The 18,729-nt window shown below is 46.3% G+C and overlaps 2 protein-coding genes across 6 annotated transcripts in view; one reads left to right on the top strand and one right to left on the bottom strand.

The window, feature by feature from the left end:
- Positions 1–144: 144 nt before the first annotated feature.
- Positions 145–18,558, top strand: CCDC24 (coiled-coil domain containing 24). Of its 5 annotated transcripts, XM_054980647.1 has the most exons (10): positions 483–564; positions 905–1,090; positions 8,264–8,442; positions 9,644–9,751; positions 10,810–10,899; positions 12,813–12,867; positions 13,544–13,613; positions 13,728–13,848; positions 14,122–14,276; positions 18,202–18,558. In XM_054980647.1, exons 2-10 carry the CDS (start codon positions 911–913, stop codon positions 18,264–18,266), a joined length of 1,023 nt encoding a protein of 340 aa, XP_054836622.1. In that variant the 5' UTR covers positions 483–564; positions 905–910; the 3' UTR covers positions 18,267–18,558. The 5 variants fall into 5 exon arrangements, with proteins under 5 accessions (XP_054836620.1, XP_054836622.1, XP_054836623.1 ...); XM_054980645.1 differs by lacking the exons at positions 483–564; positions 18,202–18,558 and adding an exon at positions 145–303 and having other exon boundaries at positions 14,122–14,808; XM_054980648.1 differs by lacking the exon at positions 18,202–18,558 and having other exon boundaries at positions 905–1,085; positions 14,122–14,808.
- The window catches only part of SLC6A9 (solute carrier family 6 member 9), a 57,124-nt gene continuing 53,176 nt past the window's right edge, over positions 14,782–18,729 (bottom strand). Inside the window, exons 12-14 of the mRNA XM_054980643.1 lie at positions 17,807–17,907; positions 17,358–17,528; positions 14,782–17,272 (exon numbers count right to left, since the gene is read on the bottom strand). Coding sequence (XP_054836618.1) covers positions 17,054–17,272; positions 17,358–17,528; positions 17,807–17,907 — 491 coding nt within the window. The 3' untranslated portion in view covers positions 14,782–17,053. The remainder of the gene's footprint in view (positions 17,273–17,357; positions 17,529–17,806; positions 17,908–18,729) is intronic.

The following is an 18,729-nucleotide window of genomic DNA, read 5'->3' as shown; positions in this document are numbered from 1 at the left end:
GGGCGAACGGGAGGGACCAGTGCCGAGGGAGGGGCCGGCGGCAGAGCCGCCTGCCTGAGTCTCCGGCGCTGCTTGCCGCACTCCGTCCCCTCGCTGACGGCCCCAAAGCCCACCTGGAGGCTTCTCCAGTCACCCCAGCAGCAAACATCGCGCCTCCCCATCCCCAGCGCGGCTCCCCGAAGCGTGAGCCGGCAGCAAAGGCAGAAGTTCTTTTACTGTGCCGATGCCCAAAGCATAAATCGGTTTATCCCATGCGAGAGGAGACAAAACTGTCCCTGAGTCAACAGGGGCGCGCGCTCACAGGTAGCCTCGTAGGTCCCTGTCTCCGCCCTGCTCTTCGGTCTTTGCGACGCGGTTCCTTTAAGAAGCGAGGAGTCCAAGGAAAGAGGTGGGGCGTTTCCATGGAGACGGCGGGTGTATGTTAGCAAGGGCCAGAGGGCGCAGTGTGCGGGGGGAGGGAGCTAGAAACGACGAGGTGTCCCCGGCGCTCCGTGAAAGGGGTGTGGAGCAGCGCGTGTGGTCTGTAGGACAGAGGGGCGAGGCTGTGGGGTAAAACTAGACCGGGTAAGGTGATGCTCAATAGGGGCATAGTAGCACGATCTGACAGGGGAGCTGATCGTGCTAGAGAGGGGGAAGTACGAGGACAGTAATGCAGGAATGGGTAGAGCTGAGGGGGTAGGAGCCTCCTAGAGGCTGATGTGGGGGCAATGGAACTAAATAGGTTATTTACTAGTAAAGGCTCCTCCTTAGTAGTGTGCTTCTGTGGGTTATATGGGGTGATGGATGTTAGCAAATGGAAAGCAAGGGAATTTTTTTCTCTGGCTGATCTGTGGCTTTGTGTGAGAAGGATCTGGTCCCTCCAATCCCCTACTTCATCTGCACCACTTTTTTTTTTAAATGCCAGACCTTTATGCTGGAGTTGAGCATTACCTCCATGTTGCCTTTGCTTGATCGGTTCGGGCAGGCCTTGCACCCAGTGCCATCGCTGTGGAGGATGGTGGAGGAGCAAGTAGCGCCCAGTGAGAGACTCGAGGTGAAGACCATCTTGGGGGACGATGCTGTGGAACGGAGCTTGGAGCTGCATGGTGAGGTACAGGAACTCTAGGCCTCCTCTGAATGGGGCTGTAGGCCAGGGAGTTTTGTGCCTTTCATGTCCCCATTTCTGGCAGTTGAGAGATGTTCCTAAATGATAGCATAGGGAGCCACAAAAAACAATGGCAACACAAACCTACACCCCTTCACCACCCTGAATGGGTAGCTTATAACTAGTTGGTGCCAAAATAGAATTCTTCATCTGTATGAAGAATCAAATCAATGTTTCTGCAGCTAAAGAAGTAAAACCAGTTGGGCAAAAAGGGGCTGGCTAGTTAAAGGAGCTCCCTTTCTATGACAAATTGAGGCAGGATGTAAACACATCTGCTCACACACACAAGTTGTAATGGAGTCACACTTTTCATTTCTGTGTTATTATCAATGTCTTTTTTTTTAATGTATGATCTGAATGGCAAATAGTGCTTATCCCATGACGAGTCCCGATACTTGGACTTGGTACAATGTCATACATGATTACTGAGAGCAGTTTGTTGTTGTGATGAAAGTGGATTGTGTCTTTTGCCAAAATTTCTGTGTTTTCCAGTATTCTACACTTGGAATGAATTTTGTTTTTTATTGCGGTGGTATATAAAAATGCACATATTTGTTGGGCTTCATAGAAGGCACCATAACTCCACGATGTCCCTTTGTCTAGTGTTGTTGAAAGGCATATAAATGATATTGTAAATGACACGTTTGAAGATGGCCAGTCTGATGTCCACCTGTCTCTAGAGGAGGACTTGTTGTGATTGTGCTTAACTCACATTTACAAAAGATGCTTAAATCACTTTTCCATTTCATTTTTCTCTAAAGTAAATAAAACTGCTCAGTCTCCCTCTCTAATGTTCCCTTCTGTCTGTTTTTTCCATCCAAAGAATCTATTGTTTCCATCCAAATCCTCTTCTCTCCTACTTTCACCACTGTTGGATCTTTCTTCCTTTCTTCTCTTCTGCATTCTTACTTTAAAAACATTTTAAAGTTTCTGACAGGTAATCTGAGAATCATCTCTGATTTCTCTGTTTCCCCATGTTCAAGCAATCACCAGATTTTTCTGTTTTTCAGCATCTCTGAGATCTGTTATACTAACTGCTAAAACATGTCCATGCTATGGTTGTCCTTAATGTCACCATACTCATCTTTCTCCTTTCCCATTGCTCTATATTAGTGCCATGATCTTTATGTCTTTCAATCCCAACTGCACACTACTATGCCTTCTGTCATGGACTGCCTATTCTTAGAACAGCTTCTCTGTCATCAGGGCCTTCTCCAGGTCCTTCCTCAAAACCTGCTTTTAAAAATGAAACTTTTGCTTATTTTGCTGTCAGTTTTCTGCTCTTCCCCTATTATATGATGCTTCCACCTTGCTCTATATTGTTGGTTGTTTGATCCCTTACCAACCTTGGGCTAAGATGATAGCACATCATTGGGTGTTTTGGTGCTTCTCACTAGCCCATCATTGACACTAGAGAGAGGTATGCTGCTAGTTGTGAATTCTTTCTTTTGTTTTCAGCCTAACATTCACAAATAACGCATTCTAGCTTAAGAATATGCATTTTTCAAAAGTTACTTGAGAAATGCTGCTAAAGGCCCATACGATATACACTATTTTGTACATCCGTATTACTAATACTGATGTAAGGAAACAATGTGTATATCGATGTATTGTCGAAGGCTTTCTCGGCCAGAGAACGATGGTTGTTGTGGATTTTCCAGGTTAAAGAACAGAGTAGATGTGCTTTCTTGTTCCGAAGTGTTTCCAATCTCCGGGTCTGTTGAAATGTTTCCTCCCCGTAGAGGTGTTTGATGTATTGTCGAAGGCTTTCATGGCAGGAGAACGATGGTTGTTGTGGATTTTCCTGTGACACTGAGAGATCTCTGTCTTTTGGTGCTACACCTCTGAAGATGCCAGCCACAGCTGCTGGCGAAACGTCAGGAACTACAATGCCAAGACCACGGCTATACAGCCCGGAAAATCCACAACAACCAATGTGTGTATCAATTGAGAAAATGCATGCATATCTGTTTCACTAAATTCAGCTGTGATTAGTTGCTACTTCATCCTGTGTGGGCCTGTGGCAAAAGAGACACATGTTCATTTGTCACAAGGCATGACATGACATTATGTGTATTCCAACACAGGAGTAATATCTGAGCAGAAGAATGATGTTCAGTGAAGTGCCTCTTTTGCATTTTGGTCTGGCAGCCTGTGCTGCTTTCTCAACCCTGTTTGGATGCTAAGACAGGGACAGCATATCTGTTGTGAGAAGGCAAAATGGTATGGGAGTGAAACAGCGCAGTTGCTTCCACCCCTCCTTTGTCTGTAGGGTCTCCGTTTACTAACCTCCCGCTCAGCTGTGCTAGCGCTTGGCCAGAGCACCTAATCCATGCTATTCCAAGCCCTTTGTTCTCCTCCAGGCATTCATACCCTTTCCCTATTCAGCATAGTCCTGACTGGAGCTGAGAAATACCAGTAAACAGCCTGAGTCTTTTCACATGGTAATAGGCCCTACCTCCCTCTGAACCCAGAAGAACAGCACACTGTGACCAGCAGGCTCTCTTTCCTCTGACACAACTCTCTGTTTTAGGGCTTTTCTAGGACCCCTGTGCCCAAAGCCAGGTATACAGGTTTTTTCCCCCTATTGTGGATAGCAGTCCCCTTAAGGGGCCCCCTCACCTGGATTTCTATTACCACCTCATCTAAAGCCTAAGGAACGGGGCCAGAGAGCTGCCTGTCTCTCTGCTCTCAGGTCCTCACTTGGTTCTTGTCTATGAACCCCTCCCTTCCCCATTGAGGAGATCTGGGAAGCTGCCCAGGGCAGCAGCTGTGCTATGGCAGTTCCCTTGTGGATGCATGGGGCCAGAAAGGGAATTTTGGAGCATGCTTGCCCTTCAAGTGTCCTGTATTACGTCAGCTGTAACTAGGGGTATTTTTACTGCATGACCTTGGCTTTCCTCAGAAGGGATGGAGGATTTTTTGCAGAGGGTGGTGGTGTCTTTAGCATTGCACCTTTTATGGAATGTCTTTAGTGCAGATGGCAACAGTTCAGTGCATTTGTGCCAGCTAATGTGGATAGCAATCTGAACCAGTGAGGAGCCTGATTAGATGTGCCCTAAACTCATGTGTGATTGGGGGAAACCCCAACTCTACCTGTGTTTAATGTGTGACCATGATCACCTTCAAAATGGTTTGGAAGAAGGAAAAAGCGCTCCCGGGTGAGTGTGCATGCACATGCGTGCATGCAGAGGCAGGAGCGGCTTTGTTTGTCCCTGCTTACTACCCAGTTTGCATTTGCAGATAAAAAAGACCCATGGAGGTCGGTCTATTTCTATTTCGCCTATTGCACGTGTCTCTTGGGCAAACACCCTTGAAATCATTTTGAAGGTGAGTGCAGTCATACGTTAAACTCAAGTAGAGTTGGGGTTGTATTGTCGAAGGCTTTCACGGCCGGAGAAAACCCACAACAACCAGAGTTGGGGTTCTCCCCAATCACTCCTGTCTGACCAGACTCCAGGAACTGGAGGGTGGGTTTCTAATTAATGTTCTGGGAAGTGGTATGTGCTAAATTAAACACCTTTGACCATAGAATGTTTTCCATGTAACTCAAAATTCTGTGTCTTTTAGCAGACTAAACTGAATTTGGTGTATTCTTGTTTGGTATCCATTGACCTCAAGTGAACATGCTTGCTTTGGGACAGTAGTGTAGGCAGACAGCACCTGGACTGGCAAGCCAAAAGTGATTTCTTTCTTCAGGCTTATAGTTACAGGCACATTCAGTTGTGTCAGTGGGACTTACGATAATAATAAAAATGTGTGTGTTATGTGCCATCCAACTTACGGCAACCCTATGAATGGAAGACCTCCAAAACATCCTATCATTAACAGCTTTGCTCAGATCTTGCAAACTGGAGGCCATGGCTTCCTTTATTGAGTCCAGCCATCTCATTTTGGGTCTTCTTCTTTTCCTCCTGCCTTCCATTTTCCCTAGCATTATCATCTTTTCATGCGAGTCTTGTTTTCTCATTATGTGACCAAAGTACAATAGCCTCTTGTAATGATTTCAAGAAATGGGTGCATGTGAGATGTTTGGTAAGCCTGAAGAAAGAAATCACTTTTGGCTTGCCAGTCCAGGTGCTGTCTGCCTACACTACTGTCCCAAGGCAAGCATGTTCACTTGAGGTCAATGGATACCAAACAAGAATACACCAAATTCAGTTTAGTCTGCTAAAAGACACAGAATTTTGAGTTACATGGAAAACATTCTATGGTCAAAGGTGTTTAATTTAGCACATACCACTTCCCAGAAATCTTTGGTGAGATAGGTGAAGAGTGGGGGTGAAAGAGAGAGATGAGTGAGTGATATGATTGGTTGATGACAGAGAGTGGGCGGAGTGAAGGCAGTTTTCAGTTACTGAGGGAGAGAAAAAGATTCAGTTAGGGCAAGAGAGGCGAGCTGTGTGCAGCCTGAGTGTGTTCATGTATTTGTGAGGGAAAGGCAACCTGAGTGGAAGCCTGAACTGAGTGTGTCTGTGAGACTATATATTCATTCTATTTGAAGCAGGCAAACTGTGTGCGCCTGAGAGAGAAAGAATTGAGAGTGAAAAGAAAACAGGCTAGCTGTGTGCTGTCTGAGGAGTTCTCTGTGAGAGAAATATAGAGCCTAGAGAAAGAGGCTAACTGTGTGTGAAGCCTTACAAGAGATCTGTGTGAATGAGTTTGGATGAAGCAACTAGAAGAACTAAGAACTACTTTTATGTAACCAATACGCTTCTTAAAAATAAACTTTTATTTTGTTTTGTTATATCCCAGAGTAGCAGTCATTGTTATCTCCCATCCTCAGGGCCACATAGAACCACGAAGGAGCCTGACGCATAAACACGTTACCAAAGGGAAAACTTAAATAAAATCTATTGGAATTTAATATTCCTGGTGGCAGCTAACTACCCAGAGGGTGTGAAGGGAAAGATTAAAGCAAAATCCACCCTAAAGAAAGTGAAGATCATAACACCTCTGTTTCATTATTTTAGCTTCTAGGGAGAATTTAGGCTTGATTTGATCTAGAACCCACTTATTTGTCTTTTTGGCCACCCGTGGTATCTGCAAAACTCTCCTGCAGCACCGCATTTCAAATGCATCAATTTTCTTCCTCTCAGCTTTCTTCACTGTTCAACTTTCACATCCATACATAGTAATGGGGAATACCATAGTGTGGATTATCTTGATCTTGATCCCCAGAGAGACATCCTTATCCTTAAGGATCTTTTTCCAGTTCCCTCACAGCTGCTCTTCCAAGTCTCAATCTTCTTCTGATTTCTTCGTTGCAGTCTCCCTTTTGGTTGATGATTGAGCCAAGGAATAGAAAATCTTTTAACAATTTCCATTTTTCAACTCTCACATCTGTACATTGTAATGGGGAGTAACATGGTGTGGATTATCTTGATATCTGGCGACACATCCTTATCCTTAAGAATCTTTTTTATTTCCTTCAAGGCTGCCCTTCCAAGTATCAATCTCATTCTGATTTCTCCCATTTGGTTGATGATTGAGTCAAGGAATGGAAAATCTTGTAACAATTTCAATTCCTTCATTGTCATCCTTAAAACTGTGTAATTCCTCAGTAGTCATTACTTTTGTCTTCTTGATGTTCAGCTATAATCCTGCTTTGACACTTTCTTCTTTAACCTTCATCAGTAGTTGTTTCAAGTCTTCACTGTTTTCGGCTAGTGAGGTAGTGTCATCTGCATATCTCAAATTGTTAATGTTTCTTCCACCAATTTTCATTCCATCTTCTTTTAAATCTAATCCGGCTTTCCTTCTGATATGTTCTGCATATAGGTTGAACAGACAAGGAGATAATATACATCCTTGTCTGACTCCTTTGCCAACTAGAAACCATTCTGTTTCTCCATATTCTGTCCTAACAGTAGCCTTTTGTCCAAAGTACAGGTTGGGCATCAACACAATCAGATGTTATGGCACACCCATTTCTTTTAAAACCATCCTCAGATTTTCATAAAAATAACTGCCCTTATATACTACTCTTCTAGATAGATTAGAGCAGTGAACAAAGTCAGTGTTAGTATTATCCCCATGATACAGCTGGGGATCTGGGACTGAGAGGAGAGGCTTACCCAAGGGCCACCTGCTGAGCTCTTGGCAGTAGCGGAATTCAAACCATCAGAGTGCTGATTTGCAATCCAACCACTAATTGCAGCCCTGATTCTTGCAGTTACCTCTACTTTCACTTACTGTCTTCTGTCCTATGTTAACTATCCTAAATTATACCACATTAAAAAAACCCTTTCAGCTTCCTTCCTTCCTTCTTCATATATTTTGTACAAACACATTCCAAAGAATATCATGCACCTGGCATTTTTTTCTAACACACATTTTTAATACCTATATTTGTTTATTGAGTCTAAACAGCTTCTTCTTAAGAAACTTTGACAATTCACTGAAAAAGAATTAAATCTCTCAGTCCTGTGTAAAGAAAAAGTAGAGTACTGGGATAAGGATTTGAGGAAAACATGGGAAGAGAGGAGAAATCAGCACAGAATATAACCAGGACAGCAGGGAAGAGAGATGGAACTGAACAAAGATTGTGTGTGTGGGGGGGTGTTATATGAGAAGTGAATTAAGGGCAACCAAGCAATGGTGCTTTTGATCATCAAGTCCTGCAGGAATGTGCTGGAGAAGCAAGTGCAAGACTGTGACATCTTAACCTTCTCACAGCTTTGATGCAGGGCATACTTCAGGAATGTGTTCATGTCTGAGAGCCCATCACTACAACTGTCACAATTTTTGGGATGTTCATGATTGCATGCTGTGATAATGAGGATTATCTAGAAACACAGTGCTAGTATTTTTTGTTCCCATGTGCCACTTGTTTGGCCTTCTAGCATGGGAGAGGGTTTCTGAGAGATTGCTTACCTGCATTTTTTTGAGTGTGTCTCTTTACTAAGGAGCAGCCAGTTTGATTTGCAGGTAGAAGTATATGTCATGTTGTGTTGGGAATGGGGTTGTAGTTTGTCCTTTCCAACCATGTGTGATTGTCTTCATTTGGCGAGATGGAGGGGGATGAAGGCTTGCTTAGGAGAAAGAGCTTGAAGTTTGTGTCAGTGTGTGCATTTTGGCACACTGTCCATAATCCAGGCTGAACCATTCCGTTTACAGGTGCAGATGCTGCTGGAATTCTATCAGGAGGTACAGTTGGAGCACTCAGGACTGAAACAGAGCCCTCTACAGGCAGTAGATAGCTTGCTTGCTGTTCCACCCCACCTTAAGGAGCTGATGAGGGAGGAAATCCGCCTTCTTCTGAAAGACCTCCAGCAAAAAGCATTGCAAGAGGGCAGGTACTGGAGAGCAGGTGGGAAGACCCACAGTGTGGGGCGGGGGGAGCAGGTGGGGCACAAGACCCTACATGCAGAAGCCTCTTTGAGGAAAGAATGGATCTGCTTGGTCTCTTACAGTGCCATCCTAACATCAGTGCTGTTAGAAGGATGTAACTGCTTAGGATAGCACTCTAACTGAACTGGCTGGTGGGAGATCTGTTTGTGGAGTTGGTGTTTTCATATCTTTCTGCCCAGGCAGGTCTGATTGGGGGGAGCTAGAGTGATAGGCTTCCCAAAGGATCCCAGTATCAGTGCAGTCTAATTGGTGCTTGAATATTTTGAATTGAATGTGCTTGCTACTCAAATGGTCAATGCTGAGCAAATAGGACATGCAGGGAGGGGGTGGCACACGGGAGGAGGTTGAGAGACTCCCTTGTCTGTGCTGCAGTCCTGCCATTCAAATGCAGATTTCCAAATTGCCAGCAAACGTTCAGGGAGGTATGTGCCACTCTATTGTTTTTTGTTAGCCATATGATGCTTCCCAATCCCACATGGCTCAGAGCATATTACTTGTCATTCCCCTGGCTCCCTCCATGCAGAACTCTGATGGAGCACCCCTGAACTCTGATGGAATGCCAGCTCAGCGGGTGCTTCTTTTCTCTGGTGTATTCAGTCCATAGCCCGAGGCTGTGCTTATGCCCCCCACCAACCTCCCAGCTCCACAATTCAAAAGGAGCATTCATCTGAGCAAGGACAGGCATCAGCACCTGCAGAAACTCAGTCAGGGATTAGATCCCTGCCTTGCTCTGGTGCAGACAGTGAAATGGTAAATGGAGACAGAGACTGGAACGGACTGGCCAGTGGGGGACATGTTTTCCCTTTGAACATCTTGGTCACAAGGTGGGGTTGCTTTTACTTTGTGCCCACCAAAAAGTTCCCTTCACCCTTCAAGCCTTAATTCCATTCCCATTCATTCATATAACAAGATTATTTCCGGTCCCATTCATTCATATAACAAGAGCCCCTCCCCTCGCTATCTTTCTCTGCACAGAGATGAGCACATGCCATGGCTCCAGCACACTAAACAGAGAGTGAAGGGCGCCTTCATTCTTATCTGTTTTATCTTTCAGCTGAAGAGGACTGTGTGACTCACATTCGTTCCAGCTAATGGATGGCTGCAGTGCTGGGTGGTAGAATAAACTTGCCTCTTCTCTCTTAACAGGGACCAAGATTGTGCCATTGCTAAATACAGCCCCCATGTGGTCTCCTTTGCTCTGAAGGGAAATGCTGACACTGGAGGGCCTTCATCTGGGAGCAGTGCCCTCATCCGGTAAGTCTTAGGGATAGCTCTGTATTTGGGAAGTGAGGATCTCCCCAGAATGTGACCCTGGGCTGACATCCCTACCCCCAACACCTTGGGTGCTATGTCTGTTGGTGGGGCTCACTACTATCCAATTCTTGTCCCTTGTACAGACTCCACAGGGCTTGCCAGTAATTCCTGTGTGCAGTTGTTGCTTACTTCAAGCCTGTTGTGGAATGGACATAGAAATAACTAGTTATAGAACTGTATATGTACTTGAGATGAGTGTTCATCTTACACACATCAGCATTTTGGATGCTAACTCAAATCAGTTCAAGAGGTTGTGAAAAGCAACATCTAAGCCACGTCACACCCACTGTATCTCCTTTTCAGTTTAATCAGTTTATTCCATCCTTTCTGCCATTTCTTCAAATCTGTTTTGGAGATATGGATTGATTTTGCCTGAAGCTGATTCTGAGCCTAATCTCCCTTTTTTTCTGATGGTTTGTTGGAATCAGATGTGCATATTAAATTACTAGATTTCTAATTTGCAGATTTTGCAATAAATACCAGACTTGGAATTTGCTCTGATATATGAGCTGATTTACTTTATAAATAGAGGTGTTTTTCCTGAGGACGTTGCAGATTAGGTGTCACTGGTTCTTGAAGTTACATGCAAGAGAAATGCAGGCTGACTTTAGCTTTCCAGCTGAGTGAGCCCCTTAAAGAGAGACTTACCACTTCTCCTAAAGATCCCAAATACTTAAAGCTACAAGTGGCTAGTTAGCATGCACGTTTGGTTTATTTTCTTATATGCTGAATTTGTATGTTTTTTTTCAAATGACTCTTTCCTTGTGTCTAAGAATATATTCTTACCTTGCATACAAAAACTTACTGAAACTGACCTGGAGATAACATTACGGAGAATCCAGCTAACTCCTGTTCCTAGATACTATGCCCCATTTCTAAAACTTCGCCTAGTGTAGGAATGGCTGGCTGCCTACAGTGAGTTTGTAAGACTGCAGAAAGCAACGAGCCCTTCTTGGGTTGCCTGATGCCTGTCACTCACCCTGTTTTCATTTCCCCAGGCCGCTGTCTTCCAGAGCCAGTAATGACCTGGGATCATTCTGTAATAAACTGAATATCGCCCATATTGGTGAGGTAGCCTTTCGACTCCGGTAAGTTTTTGTTTTTGTTCTGCTTTGCTGCTCCATTTTTTTTGGAGACATAATATAGGAAGGAAAGAAATGTATAAAGTGGAGGGATGTGTATCAGGACACCTAGTGGTGGAACCTGGTAATCATCCCAGAGCCCTGAAGTGACCTGGAAGCAAGAGTGTGAAAATGTGCACATTAACACAGCAAAATCCTTTGAACCTTTACACAAGCAAACTGATCCCCACATCAAAAGGAGCTGTTTGCATCTCCATATCAAATGATTTGTTTACATCCCTCCTCTCCTCCTCCCCTCCCCTCTATGTTTGACCAGTTTCTTTCTGCCCTCCATGCATCTGACAAAGAGAACTGTGATTCTCGAAAGCTTATGCTACAATAAAATTGGTTAGTCTTAAAGGTGCTGCTGGACTCTTTTTGAAAATGTGCGTCAGTCAAGTCAGACAGCTTGTGTTCTAACTTCACCCCCCCCCCTTGCTGCCTCCTCCCTCCAAGCTGGTCTGCATCCTAGGCCTGAAAATAAGAATTACAGAGTCCCTCTCCAAAGTCCTTTCCTGTGGACACACACAGTTCCGGCTGCTTAACTTGCTCTGTGCAAGTATAGTGGATGAACCAGGTTGAGCATGGCTTGTGGCCTCTCATCCCCCCACCCTCAGGGCTATAAGGGATCTCTCTTAGCTCCTTAGCATTCTGAAGTGTGAGGGCTGTGCCCTCCTTGGGGGAGGCTGAAAAACTAGTTGCCTCCTAGGTTAGGGAGCTTGTGGACAGAGCAGAATGTAGGGATGTGAAGACTGGGTGTGTGTGCGTGCGTGTGCCATCTCAGCCAACTTATGGTGACCCCATCAAATGATTTTCAGGGCAACTGAGGAACAGAGGCTGTTTGCTATTGCCTTCCTCCACAGAGCTACCCCAGCCTTCCTTGGTGGTTTCCCACCCAAGTATCGAGCCTTCATAGCTTCTAAGATTTAACAAGATTGGGCTATACCATACCCAACCACTCCCCCTGATGACTGGGTGAAGTCCTGTGGTCCCAGCAGTTGCAAGAGAGGATTACATAAAGGACTTTGTTACTATTCTTCCACCGCACAGCTGAGCATCCTGCAGATCCCAGTCCAGTAGGTTTCATTGTTGCTTCTTAAAGAGCCAAGACATCCCAGAAAAACTTTCGTCAGTCAGAAACTTTGAGAACTCAGCAGTGGGATCCCAGCAAAGCATATGCTTGGGTAGTTCAAAAGTTCCAGCGGTTGTACCTTTTACACAGGAAGAGTCTTCTCCCAAAGTGCTTCAAAAGTGGGCCAGAACATCTTCTCCCAAGCACAATTAACTATTCTTGTAAAGAAGTGATGGCCACCCTCTCCCCATATTCATTTTTGAACTGCCATGCCCTGCACCATGATGGTAAACAAGCGAATAGTGCATTTCCTCTTTATAAATCTACTGGCTCCAACCTGGCAGAATGCTCTGCCTAATGAGACCAGGGCCCGGCAGGATCTGCTCTCTTTCCGCCGGGCTTGTAAGACAGAGCTATTCCGCCAGAAGTATAGTCGAGGCTGAGCCGGGCCCCACTGGCTGTTTTGGAGAAGAACATGGCCCTCCCTATCATAAGTATCCACCACCAGATTGTACTTTTAGCTGTTTATCTATTTGTCTAAGTACTTTTCCGTGACAGTTGCGTGAGAGACTGATGGATTTCTGTGCTGCTTTTGTAATTTTTAAATATTTATATTGTATCTATTTGTAGTTTTAAATTTTTCTTAAATGCAAGTTTTATTGGAATGCTATGAAGTGTGATCTGCCCTGAGCCTGCTGGTGCGAGGAGGGCTGAATATAAATTGAAATAAATAAATAAAGTTAGCAGTTGTTTTCTGTCCTGAGCCTCCCATACCTGATGGATCTCATAGGCAATCCCATTTCTCCAGGACCCTGCTAGAGGACGAGTGCCATGCTTTAGAAAGGTGCATCTCTCATTTACAGGTAAGATTTGGATCCCTCCCACCCCAAGTAAGCTCTTTGCAGCCAAACTCCTCCCTTACACGGCATTTGTCACATTGTCAAGAGGCAAGGCAGGAGCCTGCTTTCTGTCTTGGAGGGTGGGTCTGTGAAGCCAGTTTGCACTCTGCCCTTTTTTTTTTTTTTTAGTATTTCTCCCTTCCCCAACCACGTTGTCCTATGAGTAACTCACAGTTGGCTTAGAAAGACGGGTGGGTGGGCTTGAATTCTTCAAGAGGGGGTTGTCGCTGCTGCTGCTGCTGTCCCAGCTCCAACTGTTACTAGTGGCTGGTGTGATCTTTATTCCCAGCAGGGGGTTAGGAGAGAGAGGTGAGTGGCAGGAGAGCTGTGCAGCATCCTGGGTATAACAGTTCTATGGCTGAGCTGCAGCAGTCTCAGAAGCTGGGAAATTCTGCTAGAATTGCTTGCAGTACCAGAAAAATTGGCACACATTAATTTCCAGTGGAACCACAAACTGGTATCTTCAGCTGAATCAGCTGCATATTCTGCTGTCCTATCCCTTTTAGCCTTTTGCAGTGACTAGGATGGCTGGAAGCCCTGGTATCGCATATGGGGAGGATTCTCTGTGAACATCTTTGGGAAAACTGAAAGTACCTTCCTCAGCATTGTTTCCTTTTGCTTCTGTTTTCCTATTCCACAGCGCCAGCTGGAAGAAACTCATTACCAGGCTGCACAGTTACTAGAGACAACACAGGAGCCCAGCATGGCTGGTATGCAGAGTCCTGGACTCATGTTCACAATAAAGGGGGAGGAAGGGGAACAGTTCTATCATGCCAACAGTCATCACCTTTAGCAGATCCTTGAAAGCAGCCTTCTCTTCCCAGAACTGCAAGAAGAGAAGCATGCCATGGAGCGAGATTTGCAGCTGATCCAGACTCAGCCCTGCCCTCATCTTTCCCTGACGCCAAAGTGGCTTGGCAGGGGTAGCTACCAGCTTCAGCCTTGGTAAGAGGAGGGTCATCTTTATAAGTAAGGTACCATGAGGATGCAGATCACCACTATGGGCATCTGTGGTGCTAGAAGGAACCCGGGACTGAAGGCGACAGTTGTGGTTCAGAAGTGGTTGAAGGCTGCTGGAGTCGTTCTGTACAGGAATCACTGGGGACCCATGAACTCTGCAGCACTGTCTGAGGCTGCTTTGTTGTTGGTTTTTAGGTAAGAGAAATGTTTGGGCAATGCCAGCAGCTTCCTTCTAACCTTGCCCCCTTTAATTTGCAGTCATTTGAGAGCTTCAGTAAAAGGACCAGACCTTGGGGAGACTGCTCCTGCATCTTCACTAAATCCCAGAAATCAAAATGCTTCTTTGTGCCATCAGACGCTGCCCTGGTGGAGCCGCTCAGAAAAAGGCCTGTTGGGACGACTGCAGCCTGAGGGTGAGGAACTCAGGCAAGCATGGAAAGACAAGTGCCCTCAGATACACAGTCCTGTGATTGCAGCACCTCCCAATGGACGCAGAGTCATTTCGGCCAGCAGGATAACAATAGGAGGGGTGGTCCCCACCTTCCACCCAGCACCTCCCCCAGAGCCATGCCCATTGCCCCGCTTCTGCCCCCGCACTAGGTTGCTTCAATGTAAAGAGCCCAGCTAGGGAAAGGAGATCACCCTCTCTCCCTAGACATCTCATTTTTGGCCCCCAGGATGCACTCTCTTAAGAGGCACTTGCTTGTGTTGTTTCCTGGGTTTATTTGCTATTCCTTTGGCTCTTTCTTCGGTACAGGTGAGGGGAATTTGAGGGGTTTCAGGAAAGTAGAAAGGCAATAACAAGTCCCTTTCAACACTGATCATCCTCTTGCAAGCACCCCCGAGGCTGAGATTCTTTTCCTTCTCATCCACAACTCTGTGCAGCAGCCTTTATGTTAGCATTATGGGTCAACTATGACACTATGGGTCAACTGCGCCCCTTTCCTATTCTGACAAAAATGGACTTACACCATCCTACGCTCAGGAATATAAATTTCATTAAAATCTATCAGACTTTAAAAATCTACAACTGGGAGAGTCACAGTATGGGAGACGCATCACAATTATTGCTATGAACAACGAGAGATGGCAATGGCAATTGCCACACTTAACATGAGAAGGAAGGACAGACATGGAACCATGCATTAAATAGTCCATCACTGGTGCAGGGGAAAGAGGGGAAGACTGGATGCTGAAGTCTTAGGACAAGAGTACCACCATAGCATGGAGCCACCTGTCATTCCTCTATCTGCTCACATTGCAGACATTTGGCACTTAAACACTGGCCACTGTACCAATGGTACCGGCTGGACACTGTGCCAATAGAACTGGCTACAGCAGGTACCACATGAGAAAGAAACTGGATGTGCCCTTGCTAATGGCACCATGGCTACATTGCAGCAATTGTGCACAATTAAGAGAAGTGGTGCCCTCTGCACGCACTGTTTGGCACTGCAAAGTGACTTGATGACACTGCCATGGTGTAGAGAGCAGGATAGTGGCTGCCAGGGCCTCCTGTCCCCTCCATTCAGCATTTCTAGGGGTAAAGTGCAGGCAGCAACACTGAAATGAAAACAAAGTGAAGGGGAGGCTGGAAGACAGAACCATTAGACACTCTTATGCACCAAAGCCAATGCTGGCCATGCTTTGTGGCAGGGTTTGGAGCCAGACATGGAGCCAATGCCTCTGGCTGCCTGCCCCCTGTGCCTCAGGCAGGGGGCTGGTGGCTTCTGCCCCCCCAACTAATATTGGTAGAGTGGGCTGCATGGAACTCCGGCCTGGCTGGGGACAGGCTTTCAGGAAGGTTGTGCTTCTTTCTTTTGTGCTTCTCCCAGATGGTGTGGACAAGACATGACACATCATCTGTTCTTAGCACCACAGTTGGCTCTGCCCCTTCCCCTAAAGGATGGAACAGGGTTAGGTCCCAATGGTGTCTTGCCAATACAATACACTGCCCCATCAAGTTCATTGCTTCTCTCAGAGGAGGGGCATAAAAGAGTGCTTCAGAAACACTTCCTACCCACCACAGGGCTCAAGTGTCAGGTCCCTAGGGTCAATTTCAAGAACAACGAGCTTGGATGGGCACTCAAAAGATGCTGTAGGCACCCTGATTCATTGGCTTACTTACACATGTTGCCCAGCGCATGTGACACTACTCTGAATTTCTATCAGGGTCACATGATAGATACAGATGTTTAGCTGTGCATGTGTGAGAGATGGTGTGTGTTTAAAACTAGATATACATATGTAGGTATGGATGGGTGTGTGCGTGAGCATGTGTGCTGCACACACACACATATGCATACAAGTTAGGCAAGGTTAGATTGAATATGAGCATGTACCTGACTTACAATGCTCCCACTTCCTCCTTGGCTGTAGCTGTTACGGAGAGCTTGCTCATGCATTCTGCTCTCCTGTTGTTCATCTGTCAAATCTATTAAATAGTTTCTAGCAAGAGCATCTCTTTTGCTGTACTCCATAACTAGAAGTGCAGATTAGTAAGGATGGAGGAGCTACCTCACCTGTCCTAGAAATAGAAGTGAAAACGCTGGGAAGGTATGTACTGTTGTGGGTAATGAAAGCCTTCAATGCATCTTTAGGAAGAACCCACTCGGGGCAACAGCCTAATGGAAGGCTGCCAGACCCAAGGTCAAGCTTTGCCTAGAATGTTTGGGTTACATTTACAGCTACTGCCAAAACCTTTTGCCCTGTTCCCACCCCCTCCCTGATTTCCCATTCACTTCTCTGTGGGGCCAAGTCCCCATGGCCCTGATCCAGGGCAGTAAGGAGCATACCATCCCCAACAAATACCAGACCCCCTGGGCCGAGGCGCAGCTGCCAGAAACCCCTTGCAGCACCAGCCTGCCCTCTTGGTACCCTTTTAAGGCACCCTGAACTGTTCAGCCAGTACGCACCCTTTACAACCCTTGGTCCTGGCTGTGAGTTGGGGCCCTCTGGACATTACTGTAAACATGAGGGTTACAAGATGGAGCAGGGGCACTAATGAGGTGGGTGGGGTGGGAATGCACAGCCACCCCTCCAGAGTCCAGCACAGCCTGGGAGCCCGGGCTCCCCCACCCAGTGGGGGGCGCTGTAGTGTATCTGAGCAGAGTAGGGTTCGGAGGACCAGGGCAGGTGGGAAAGGGGGAGACGCAAGGAGGGCTCCCTGCCCTGAGTCCCAGGCGAACGTTCAGATCTTGGAGTCCTGGCTGTGGGTAGACCCGTTGCTCCCAATACTGATGGCAACAGCCACACCAGCTTCATCACTCTTGAGTTTTTCAGGGTTCAGCAACTGCACCTCCAGCTGGGACTCTGTGGAGGGGCTGAGTGCTGATGTATAGCGGCCAGTCCGGTGTTCTGCAAGAGCAGGCCCCCACTCACGGCTTGGCCGGGTAGCATTTTTCAAACGCTGCAAAGACAAAAGTATGACATGCTAAGGGTTGTGGACACTGCCCACCGCTGAGAGGCACCCTTCAGATCCCACACAACCTCACCTGCAGCAGCGAATCCCCTTCTGAGCGCAAGACACAGAACACAGCATAAACTGGAATGCAGATTACTGAGGAGAGGGCCATGAGGAAGCCAATAGTAACAGCCCAGGTAGGGTAGACGTATGTATTATAGGAGATGGGTCGATACTGGATCACTGTGAACACGAGGATAAACTAGGAGAGAAGGGGGGAAAGAGCAATAGAGACAAACTCTGAAGGAATCGAGCCTCCTGTTTTATCTCCATTTCCCCATGTCCATCCACTCTACATACTGAGCTCATCATCTAGCTCTAAGGCCATCGCTCTAGCAGTTGTGGTCCCTCTTGCCCTCTGTTTCCTTGTAACTTCCTTACCCATGCTTCCATTATGCTTTCATGCACCTTTCTTCCCTACTCCCATTCAGATGACTAGTCACATACCCACCCCATGCAGCTCTCCCTCCCCACACTCACAAAGATGATAACGGGAGAGATGAACCTCCAGCAGATCTGAAAGAAGATGGGGGGTGGGAAACCCAGCATCATCTCAATGTCCTTGAAGTAGTTACGGTGCCCTGGGTGGAGCAGAGGCAAAGAACAATCGATCAGCAGAATGGACTTGGCAACAGGACTCGGGCGGAGTAGTAATCACCTTATATGGCTTCAGGGGTCAGTGGGAAATATGGCCAACATCAGAACTGGAGAAACCCAGCTGTGGGGGAGTCTTTGCAAATTAGAAATGAGCACAACTTGCTGATTCCCAGCCTCCCCCACTCTCACTGGTCTCTCATTCTTGAATATGGGGGTGCAACTCAGAAATGCACATCCACTACTCCAATTTAACTGACTCCTTTTTTCAACAAATGCAGGGTTCCTGGCTCTTAAAGTTGAACTACGTTCTGAAGACACATTCTGGACATTGTGTCTCTCTTAAACACAGGAGGAAAGGGTGCTCAGTGAGAACCTTTTAAAAATCCCTTTCCTTCTCACATCTTTTCTCTGGTAAGTCAGCTCAGCTACTCTGGAGGCTTCATCTGTCTGGAAAGGGAAAGCTTACATTTCCCCATGTTTTCTTGACTGGGGAGCTTCTCTAGAGGACCATTTTTCACTGGGAAAAGGGCAGTGGATGGAACTGGTTTCCTTTGTTGTGCAAGAGAAACTAAAAAGACAGAAGCTCCTATCACAGAATTTTGTCCTCCTGTCTAGTACAGTGCTCAGTTTTATGGGAGGCAGAAACTTGACAGTCTTGAATTGTAATGAGATTCCGTCTATTGGATAGATGCTTCCCTTCTGCTGTAACATAGTGGTTAAGTGGTTGGGTTGGGAATCAACATTCTCCTGGTTCAAATCCCACTACTGTCATGAGCTCAGCAGGTGGCCTTGGGTAAGCCACTCCT

The sequence above is a fragment of the Eublepharis macularius genome, chromosome 5 (genome assembly GCF_028583425.1).
Source record: "Eublepharis macularius isolate TG4126 chromosome 5, MPM_Emac_v1.0, whole genome shotgun sequence".
Classification (NCBI taxonomy): Eukaryota; Metazoa; Chordata; class Lepidosauria; order Squamata; family Eublepharidae; genus Eublepharis; species Eublepharis macularius.
The sequence above is the reverse complement of the archived record's forward strand: the minus strand, read 5'-3'. Positions and strand labels throughout refer to the sequence as shown.